An 11,923-nucleotide genomic window follows, 5' to 3' on the forward strand; every position below is an offset into this window, starting at 1 on the left:
AGACACACAGACTCTTCTGAAGGACCTGTTATTTTTCTTAGAAGCACTAAAACATCGGACGATCGTGTCCCATGATGAAGAAAATATATAAAAACACACGTACACAAGAGACTTTGAAGTAAAGGACCAATGTTAATACAGAGAGTGTGATTGGAAGCAGCAAGAGGACTGAAGACTTGGATTAAAAAAAAACAAAAAAACAAAACAAACAAACAAACTTTACAATTCCTGTATGTTAGTAACGTTTAGTTTTCATGCTTCTCCAACCGTCACAAACTGTTTCCCTCGGATTCTGCAACGCCCATAATAATCATGCCATCTGAATGTCCTGGAGAGATTGTTTTATTATTATTATTATTATTTCATTTCAATTCGTCGTTTGGAACGGAACGCATTGAAAGTCTTGCTATCCCTTGCAAGACCAAGCCGGGTCATTTCCTAGTCGTATGATTGTCTCCCGATTGAGAAGCTGAGATGTTGCTGTGCTGCTATGTGAGATTGCCTGAGGTCTTCTTCTGAATGTGTGGAGCTTGAGTAAGGTCAGTCCTCGGCTATGGGCTGTGAGGCTCTGTTGTCAGCGTTTAGCCTCCAGTGAGATCTGTTCTTCTCGCACTGAACACAGACTGCTGCTTACAACACCATCTTTTGCTCTGCTGATGATGTCTGTGTCTGGATGTCGTCCTCCCTCTCAAGGTTTCATCTTTCCTCTCTCCCCCGAGCTCTCCCACACTGTCTCCCTCTTCCTCATGTGGTGGCCCTCTCGTCACGCGCTCTCACGTTTTCAGTGCTGCAGTCCTCTCTCCATCGCCCGCCGCATCCCTCTCGCGTCCTCTCCACGTGTCCTCTCTATCTCTCTATCCACCCGCTGGTTCTCGGAAAAGAAGAGGCTCGTCCTCTCGGAAGCCTGCCATTAGCCGTGATACGACGGGTCAGGGAACAGATCGATAGCCCTAACATCCACGGAACATTTACATCCTTTCGAGCAACCGCTTTTGACAGGGTATTCATATCCTAAAGCTGAGAGGCTGCGGGTTGCGTCTCATGGAGAGCTTGGCGTACAGATGAAACAGCTGGGAGCTGTAGATAGGCAGGCTGGTGTTAGGGCCCCTCCCCTCTCCGGCTCCGCCCCCTGAGACCGCCCCTGTAGCACTGTGCTGGCAACTCATTGGGTATTAGAGAGCCAAAGTGAGCATCACTTCCTGCCTTTCTCCCTGTACCAGCGTCTGGAAAAAATATGAATGGTGGTGAACGGAGAGAGACGTTGCTTTTTTTTATTTTTTTATTTATTTAATTGTGCCACAGGGTGCAAAGGTCAATTTTGTCCATTTAAAAGATAACTACGCAGTTTGTGGTAAAACTGTGGCACTATAAGTTATACATCGGAAAGACTACGCGCAACCAGTCGCATAAGTGACGTCCCTCCCGCCAGTCCATGTTGTTGATGCTGTGACGTATATTGTGCGACACGAGAGATGTAGTCGATTGACAAAACTGAACCTCACGTTTCAGTTTCAGGACAAACTGTGACTTTCTTGTGCGTATTCACCATTCATATTCTTTCAGACGCTGGTACAGGGAGAAAGGCAGGGCGTGACGTTCACTTTGGCTCTCTATTCGGAAAGAGCAACGCCTACCTCTGGAAATCCACTACTGAGAACTAAAGTGAAGTTGATGCATTGACCAAGACCCCCTTTTGTTGTTGTTTTTTGAGTCAGCTGTAAAAAGACTTCTTCGGTTGCGTTAATCATTATTACTCATAGTGTCAAAGACAAAAAGCACAGCCCAATTTCGGTCAAAGGAGGGGAGTACTTTTTCCTTGTTTGAGTGCTGCACAAACCTGTTCTGCGAGGTATATAATGGCTATTGCGTTTATGAAATTGACTCGCATGCCACGATGTGAGGAATTCTGTAACCAAAACGAGGCGAAATGGTAAAAACAGTAGCATTAAGTTTGTATGAAGTGGATGACCGTTTGAATCAGTTGGGTTTATGAGTCAATACCGAAGTGAGTCAACGTTGTAGGGAGCCAGGGCGGTGAGTTCAGTCTGTAGCATGCAGGTTTTCTCTGACACATTCATGGCATTCGTGTCCCCCCAACAATGCCCCTAAAGGCTGCTGTGTGCAATGAACGGGATCACACCATAGGATCCCACGTTACTTAAACAGAGGTGTCAGACAGTGGACCTACCGAGAAGAAACTGTCCATTTACACATATGAAGAAGGTGTATTATTTTCTACAGTTGGAATGTAAGTAAAACATCTGTCCATGGTGTGTGATCATATTTTGACCTCAGAGTACATTTTTGTGTTGAATTATATCATCTGATGGACAGTACATATTACAGTATGACAACGTGTGCAATGTGATATATCATTATATATCGTCACTAGTCACTACCGTGAAATGAAAGAGTTATATATCGTTCTATGTCATTTGTTTGCCTTCTTATAGGCCTTATAACCTATTGGACAAAAACGACCTTAGAATTGCTTTGTACGTTGTGTAATTTATGTTTGGTTTCAGTAAAGGCAGTTGAGAAATGGGTGAGTTGGCTGTTGGCTGGTGGTGTCTGTAGAGATGGCTCCCAGTGGGATCGCCGTGGAAGATAACTCCCCTTGTCTAGCACACGGCGTAGAGATAATGGTTCCCAGGCCATGATAACCTCAGGTCCAATGCACAGCCCCACCACAACATGCACACATAGCCGGCACGCAAACGCATACGACGACACTAGCATGCAGGCATATTGCGCACAGACACATGCACACAGACACATCATCATGCGCACTCGCTGGCCCGTTCTGCTGCGGAGAAGAGAGATGCTATCTTAACAGTGCCTTCCAGCATTCCACTAGTGATTATCTATTCAGTTTCACGGGCAGATTTGAATTAGTCATGTATTTTCCCCTCAGCGTGGGACTTGCATCTCTCTCTCTCTCTCTCTCTCGCTCTCTCCCTCTCCCTCTCTCTCTCTCGCTGGGAATAGCGTTCCTCAGTGCATGAGATCCACTTCGGACAGAAACATAGAGGTCAGCCCTCGTCCATGCGAGTAGATACTGTGCCGTCTGACTTCAACACTTAAAAAAACGTAAACCACCTCATTGTTCGATCACACTTAACATAGCAGTAACCTCATTTTATTGCACAATACTAAGATTGAATATGAAGTAAATTCCGATTTCAGACACTTAGCAACTAAGTAGAATTGCTTTATTATCTATTTAAATGTTATCTGTGAGATGATGCTGAAAGAACACTATGGTTTAATTTTTGAATATACCGTAGAACACTGACTTTTTCCTCCGCTCAGTTAGGTTTCACATGTCAAAGCTAAGTAGCCTATACCAGGTGAGTTATGAATCAAAAGGAACAATCATCTATTTTACATTTAGCAGCTACACACTGTAAATAATGTAAAAAGGACAGATCATATATTTGGATATTGGTATTTTGCGTTGGAGACGAATGTTGTTCCAGTTCTAGCGTGCGGTAGACCTCAGTAACAGGTAAATGCATGCTCGTGGCATCCAATATTTTGCATGAGACTTAAGACACCTCTTAACAGATTGTTTTGTTTCATTTACTACCAACGTGATTCCCACAATCTGGAACAATTCATTAGTGAACCTATATACCATCTCACTGAAGGGAGTTATTTTCTCTGTCCACCTGCCCCCTACAGGAGGGCTTGTAACTTGCACTCCTCTTATCTTTATCTCAATTAGAGAGGAACATCATTGCCCATGCTGTTGATGCTCTCTCGCCCATATAGAATGGGTATTATAAAACTGTAACATGATTCTAATCTTTTTGAATCCCACCTACGCTGTTTTTGTTCCAACTGCTGGTTATTTGTGGAATGCCATCAACTGCTGAGGCTAAACGGGTATCGTTTTTTCTATGGCAACAGTGAACCAAATAGGAGTTAACACTGATCATGGGTGTTTGCGTATAGATTTGTAGTCGAGCAGAAGAGCTGAACGAATGCAAGAGCTCTTAGGATGAGCTAAAAATAAACAATTCTGAATACACAGTAGCCTACTTACAATTCATGTCATGCTCTTGTTTCTAATTTAAGCATACTGGTATAAATGATTCTTTGAATTACAATGATTGACAATACCAATTATTTCCTCTCTCCTATTTATTGAATTCAGTGTCATATAATACCATGTTGGTCATATTTAAAGGATTTATATATTGGGTTTCTTTTTCTTGCCTAAGTACATTTCTGACCTTATACTGAGAGCTGGGAGGACAGCCTTCTGTGCAGTTTAAGGAGATTACTCTTAAGGAGCTTTAAGACTTTCTTTTTCTTTTGTCATAAATCCAGAACCTTGTGTCCTGTTTAGATTAGTGAGGAGATTGTCAATGGAGTGCATCAAACGAATTCTGTAACTTTTTTTTTTGGTCCAGGGTGCACATGAGCCAGTAATCGCATTCACAAACATTTAGCATAGTCACATCTTCTTTTTTTTACGAGTTTCTTTTGCCGTTGGTTATGCAGTTCTGTGTTGTTTCGGAATAGTCAGGGTACATTGGAGTCTTCAACGAGCCATATTTGATGTGGTTTTCAATGACAACAAAGTAATAGAAGACTGACATCCCACTTTTGGAATTAAACGCTCTATCCATTGTATATTATTACCATCTAGTTTGAGGTCTGGATTTTGACTCCCACAGAACATTTACTCCCAATGTCGATCCTTTGTAACCATATGCAAACATTTGTCATTTTATTTCTTGCTGGCCTTTTCAGTTTTGATTATTTGTTGTAGAAATGAAAAACCTGAAAAATAATGCCTATTCAATCCAGAAACTGTGAATGGGAGAGTGGAGATGTCTACTGTATGTACATGTTTTGATGTAATCGGAAGCACTGGGGAATATGTTGTACTACGCTGTAAAAATGAATCCATATCTGATATAGCTGTACTTTTGTTGAAAATTAAACCTCTATACACAGAACTGCGTCTCTAGGTGCCATAGTGTGAGTGAGAACATTGTGCTGGATTTGTCGTGTCGTGTGTGACATCATCATCCTGTATGTAGGTCCCAGTCCCAACAGCTGACAACAACCTAGCAAATAAACGCCTCCGTATGTTAGAGGAGAAAAGGTGGCCTGCGAATAACTATGCTGTAATAAATAAGTAATGAGACTTATGTAAATATATTCTCCCATTTGGCCGTGCTGAAGTGTAGGCTGATTCTTCCCAGACTTTTGATATTCACAGATACTGTTTTTCAGCATGGTCTAACAGTAACACATTAGTGAAATGCAAAAAGTATGCATGTGTGTGTGTGTGTGTGTGTGTTGGGGTGTGTCTAGATAAATTAATAACTAAAATTAGACTATATTTCATTGTGTAAAGTTAACTACAAAGTGAGAGGACAACGGCGAGGGCGATGCAGAGAACGGAGTATCAAAATGTTCAGAGTGAAGCATCATATTTTGGCCAGTGCAATATGCAGTGCTACTCTGATCTCTAGTGGTCAGCTGTGGTGTTACACCTAGCACGCTTCAGAATGCTTCCTTCTGTGTTTGTAATAACAACATGTAGTTGTAGTATGTATGGGCTGCCCTACAGGTGAGCGGCGACAAGGGTGGAGACCCGGACGAAGCGCACAGTTGAGGCCGGGAAGGGAAGTAGCAGGGCGATGGGGACTGTAACCACACGCCAGAGAGAGGAGCGGATGGTCCCGGTGGATCCTCAATTGGATCCAATGCCTGGCTGTTACAGCATTTCTGTGGACAGTGGCCCCAAAAGGATGTCCCTTGGTCCTAATAATCAGAGTTGGGTCAGATTACTTTGAAATGTAGTCAGTTACTGATTACAGATTACATGGCAATTTTTGTACTAAATAACGTAATCCCTTGGATTACAAAACAATTGTAATCTAATCTGATTACTTTTGGATTACTTCAAAATCAAATATGGAAAATATTGCACCTTCATACTAACAAAGATAGATGCAGTCACACACAAAAATTGAGTTACTACAAATACTATTTCTTTCTCTTTCATCATCTCAACATTTGCAAATAAAACATTTTGCATAGTTCAGCTTTTATAGTTGGTCAAATCAAATTACCCTAAAAAGGCTTTATGACAGGCATAACATCTTAGAAAATAAAGTTAATTCGGGTTCTGTATAGAACCTTAAGGCTCTACATAGAACCATTTGAGGGTTCCAAATACATACCAAGTTATAGCACTCTTAAAGGTTCTATATCATTAATTAGAACCATTTCTTCTGAGTGTACTGTATTGTTTCTTTTGTTGACGTTTTTGTTGCATGGTGTTTTTAAAGGTTCCATTTAGGTTCGTTTTACATGATTGATTATAAAGGAGTTGGACATGCATTCATCATCACCATGTTTTAAAGACCCATGAGACTTGTATAGAACAGCTAAACATAGCTTGGAATGGGACCTTTAATCAAAGGCCACAGAGAGGAGCTTGCTATTGTAGTGCAAGAGGAGCACTTGTTACAAATATTCATCTGTCAAGCGGTTCCTCTCGGGGGGGGGGTTAAGATGTTACCACCATGGCTGAAAGGCCGTTCAACAGGTGCACTCGAGGGTAAGGTGGTGTAGCCAATTTTATTTCTAAAGCCTGGGAAAAGAGAAAATATATGCTGTATATTTGATTTGCGTTCTGTAATGTGTACATGTACGTGCATGTATATATGCAAGTATGTATGTATGTGTATAAATATGCATACATACTGTATGTTTTTGTTGATTTGTTTACACACCATGCAAGACTGTTGTTTTTAGTATCTTATAAGCCCATGCGGGCTGGGCACCCTCTGTGCATGACACTTGAATAAATATCTATATATCTATCTATCTGTAAGGAAGAGCCTCTTCACCCTTGGAAAGTCATTAAGGCAGTCCAGATTCTTATTTGTCCCCTCTAGATACTTCTGGACTTCATCAGCAACACCACCTTTGACATTGGGCTTTGCAGGACCAGAATTGAAGAAACCAAACCCTCTTCTGGCTGTGTAGAAGTCATGCTGCTGTCATTGGACACAGCGCCACCAACTGGATCCAGGCGGGTTGCCTCTGACACACCATCTACACATACAACGGCTCTACACCACATTTCTAGACAAACAGAGCTACTAAACAACAATGAACAATTGAATTGAATTGAATCCAACATGAAGTGAAAAATAATTCCTGAAATTGAATAGCTCTTCTAAGCTTATAGGAGTGTCTGTTTAAATACATCCCACATAAAGTTACTTTTAAAGTGAGATGACAGAGCCGATATACAGTGCAAAATGCTGTGCTACTCTGGTCTCTAGTGGTCAGCTGTGGTGTTACACTTACCACTTCATTCTCACTATCTTAACCTGTATAATAATAGAGCCGCTTTGTTGCATTACCAAGAGATGCATCTACAGCCTATATATTCAAACTCAAGTTTATTTAAGTAATAAATACATCTACATCTATTCACAAACTTCAATCTTCACATAGAAATAGTAAAAACAAGAATTTACATCACTGGACAATTCAGTTCAGTGACTTCCAAAGGCACCAGAGAGCAATTCATTTACAACACAACAATATTCTCATGTAGCCTACGTGTTGAGATGTGTTGTGTGGGTGTCACCATCTTCCGTTTCGTCATATTTCACCAAATCATGGAGGAAATATAGGCTACAATAAGGAGGGGGGGGGTGGAACGGAACCCAACAATCCAGTCTTGAATGTATAATAATAATAATAATAATGGGGAAATAAAGTCACTGGCCACATCTATCCATGGATAACATGAACATATGGGAGTTCAGTGGTGACATGCTTCGTGTAGTTCCTCAGGATCTGAGGAATGTCCAAGCTGTCGATGGCAGGGTCTTTGTTGGCGAAGGGAAGGTAACTTCGAATTGCTAGCCGTGTCTGTGACATCAGTGTTTTGGGGCAAACTGATATAAAAACAGAAATAATACAAAGTTGGTTAACATTTGCATTTTGAGAAATATCTTTACAATACCTAATGAGCGAGGATACATATTTGACAAAAATACAAAGATTTTGGGAACACTTTCTTTGAAAGCAAGGGATGTGCATAAAACTGACATGACACTGTCATCACCATAACATGACATGACACCTGTCATGGACATGAAGGAGGCTTTATGAATGTTTATGACTGTTTCATTAAGTGCCATTCTGTAAATTATGTCATAATGTAAAGTTGACCTTGTTTGAGATGTCTTTGTTATGACAACTTTACATTAACCAAGACAACATAACCTGTCAATGTCTTTGTCATGACAACTTGACCTTAACCAAGACAACATAACCTGTCATAAACACGACATAGGAGGCATTAAGTGATTAAGTGCAATCACATTGTCAAATGAGTTTATAACAGTGTCATTAATATTTTCCTTGACCTAAACTACAGTGGTACAATTCGACCTCTTCATTAAGATGCCATTAAGTGTAATTACACTGTCTTGGATAATGTCAAGTTGTCATAACAAAGAAATTGATGGAGGTTATGTTGTCTTTAATGTTAAGTTGTCATAAAGAAGAAATCTCAAACAGCCTCCTTCGTGTTCATGACAGGTGTCATGTCATGGTTATGACAGGGTTATCTCTGTCTTATGCACACCCCTTCAAAGAAAGTGTTACCCAAATGGGTAATTCGTGTCTCATGGTCTCACCTCTCTCCTTGAGGAGCAGAACCACAGCTTCATTCTGCTTTGTCGTCTTGTCGATGATCAGCGTGGGCAGATACACATCGGCCCCAAAGTCTATGAGGAGCTGGATGTATTCCACCCCGCAGCCGTAACGGAGACACATCTCCAGCACTGTCTTGGGCTGCTTGATCCTAGCCAGCATCCTCTCCTCTGTGCAGTTGTAGTTGGGGTTGGCCCCGTGGAGAAGCAGCAGTTTGAAGCAGTCCAGGTGTCCGTACACTGCAGAGATGTACAGAGGCCCCCTGCAGGCTGTGGCATTGGAGGCCCACTCTGGCACTTTGGGCCGGACGTCCACCTCGGCTCCGAACCGCAGCAGCTCTCGGAGCACGTCCACGTCCCCCTCCCGCGCCGCCGTCAGCACCGGTGAGCAGTTGTTGTATTGGCTGCCGTTAGGGTCGGCTCCGGCCTTCAGCAGAGCCGCCACACAGTCCAGGTGTTTCCCACTGACCGCCGTGAACAGAGGGGTCTGAGCCTTCACATCCAGGCTGTCTATCTGGACCAAACACAACAACACACAGACACGTTTCAGCACTTTGATCTTACATCATGATCATTCAATGGTCAACAGAGAGACACTAAGGCAGGGATACTCAACTTGCTTTGTCCGGGGGCCACTTTCGTAAAATTATAGGAGGCCAGGGGCCAGGTAATAAACAAACATTAATATGCATTTTTCTGTAGCGGATTGTAGGTTTTTGGAGTGTCAGCCGGAGTTTAGTCTGACAATTTTGTGCACACAGATAGTTTAAGTTAGTTAGGTTAAGTTAGTTAAGTACATATGAGTGCCTGGGTGGTGAGCAGACAGCGGTATTTGACAATTTAGCTGGAGCTCAGTCAAACTTTATTTCACGTTAGTTTTCATTGTGAATTAGAAAATGGTCGGGGGGCCACTCTGCACCTATTCGCGGGTCACATCTGGCCCCCAGGCCGCAAGTGGAGTATCACTGCACTAAGGCTTTAACCCAGGGGTGGGCAACTGGCGGCCCCCGACCTCACTCAGTGTGGCCCCTGGCCCAGGGGCCACACAAAAAAAAAAGAAAAGAAAGACCCAGGGGCCCTGGGTCTTTCTTTTCTTTTTTTTTTTTTACAAAGTGGACGTTTTTGGTTAGGTTAGGTTAGACCACCAAAATCTGTGTTTTTATTTTACTGTACATCCCAGAACATGGCACTAATGACGGGTATAATGAAAAAACATTGCATGGATGCAACTGGGACGTATCCTCAGTGATGTACCCTGGGGTCATAGGATGTTTCGGGTCTCGCAACATCATACACCCTCGCCCAGGTGACCCAGCCGGGGCTGGCCAAGCCCCAACTTACGTCCCAGTAGCTACCCACGGTCAGCCCTCTAGGAAGGGTCGAAGGTGGTCACGTGGTTAGCATTGTCCTGTTTAATGTTAGCATTTGAGCTCACGCTATTGTAACAAACTATATCCAGGATGCACATTGCACATGCAACATTACTAATCTGATTAATATGACATATTTGGGTGATGTACCCGATCAAATTAATGTAGCGGGCTGTTTTAAAGCTAGAGCAAAGTTTCTGGTGTCATCTGAATGGACGAATTACTAAATTTTTATGTGAAAAATATAAATGTTGGTAGGCTTTACTAGGCTATAATAAACTTTGATCACCAGTCCTTTTCATCAAATTAGTAGCTATAATTGGGAGTGATGGGGTTACAGTAACCTATTGGTGGAAGTGCACGGTCACAATCTGGCCCTCTGGTAGTGAGGACATTTTTTGTGGCCCTCTCTATCATCAAAGTTGCCTGTCCACTCTGGTGATGCAGAAACTTAAAGTTATAATCCATAAGATTTCAGTTTTGTTCTCTTGGGTGACACCTATGGCGATGAGTGGTAATTGCAGGTGAGATACAAACTTGCATTATGTGACGTCACATTACTCAGTTTGTTCGGCCATAGTAACCACCCGTAATGCTGGCAGACACCAGAAAAAAGCAACTTATTATCCTACTTCACACAAAGGTTGTCGGGAACCTACAGTAACCTACAGAGTGAGTCTATTGTGTTAGCTCCGCCCACCCTGTGAACCTACAGTAACCTACAGAGTGAGTCTATTGTGTTAGCTCCGCCCACCCTGTGAACCTACAGTAACCTACAGAGGGAGTCTATTGTGTTAGCTCCGCCTACCCTGTGAACCTACAGTAACCTACAGAGTGAGTCTATTGTGTTAGCTCCGCCCACCCTGTGAACCTACAGTAACCTACAGAGGGAGTCTATTGTGTTAGCTCCGCCTACCCTGTGAACCTACAGTAACCTACAGAGCGAGTCTGTTGTGTTAGCTCCGCCCACCCTGTGTGACCACAGTCACCAAGTTCATAAATGCTGCAATACTGAAAATGCAAAGGCTTCCATCAGTGGGCCACACGCTCAATCACCATTGTGTTAACTCACTATCAGATAGATAGTGATTTAACAGGTATTTATTTAGATGAAAATCTTACGGATTATAACTTTAGTGCACCATTGTCAGCTAAATGCCTAAAATGTAAATGTGATGTAGCCTAAATGTGTATCAATTGTGTCTTATTCAACTTATTTATTTCTTAGTCCTCATTCTCTGACACAACATTTACCAACACACAAGATCTGTTGTACCTATACGTTGTCTTATGGGTGAGCTCATAATGTAGAAACCTTGGATGTTAGAGGAGTGGGGGGTGGGTTAGTCAGTGCATGTGTCTCGTGTCATCGGTGGACTGGTTATTAAATGGGCAACCCTCCGATCACAGATGTTTAGTTGAATTAGGCGGCCCATTATACGTCCAGAAGGCTTAACAGTCAATTCTGGCATGCCAGAACCAGCCCCACCTCTCTCACAGAACCATCTCATGAAGGCCCTGATGGGAAAACCGAAGCATAATGCCTGCTCCATCATGTCTCACCTCTGCACCATGCTCCAGCAGCAACTCCAGGCACCTCAGGTGTCCCAGGGCAGCGGCAGTGCGCAGAGGGGTCACTGGGATCCCCCATCCACTACGAGCATTGATACACCTCCTGTAAGTGTCCTGAGACAGCAGCTCAGAGAGCAGAGGCACGTTGTCACTGTTCACCGCCTGGTTCAAAGCCTGACACTGCTCGTTGTCTTCATCCTCCTCCCTAGGCTGCAGCAGGGAGAAGATCTTAGAAATGTCCATCAAACTCATGTTGACAGCTTGGCCCAGAACCAT

General features: G+C 42.8%; 1 protein-coding gene across 1 annotated transcript; it reads right to left on the reverse strand.

Moving 5' to 3' along the window:
* Positions 1-7,776: 7,776 nt before the first annotated feature.
* Positions 7,777-11,923, reverse strand: LOC310790186 (ankyrin repeat and SOCS box protein 12-like; the record flags this gene model as incomplete). The annotated part of the gene is made up of 3 exons (XM_083651862.1): positions 7,777-7,943; positions 8,691-9,219; positions 11,639-11,923. The coding sequence occupies 3 exons, from the start codon at positions 11,921-11,923 to the stop codon at positions 7,777-7,779; spliced, it is 981 nt and encodes a 326-aa protein (XP_083507988.1).

The sequence above is a fragment of the Poromitra crassiceps genome (assembly GCF_964638095.1).
Source record: "Poromitra crassiceps genome assembly, chromosome: 15".
Lineage (NCBI taxonomy): Eukaryota > Metazoa > Chordata > Actinopteri > Beryciformes > Melamphaidae > Poromitra > Poromitra crassiceps.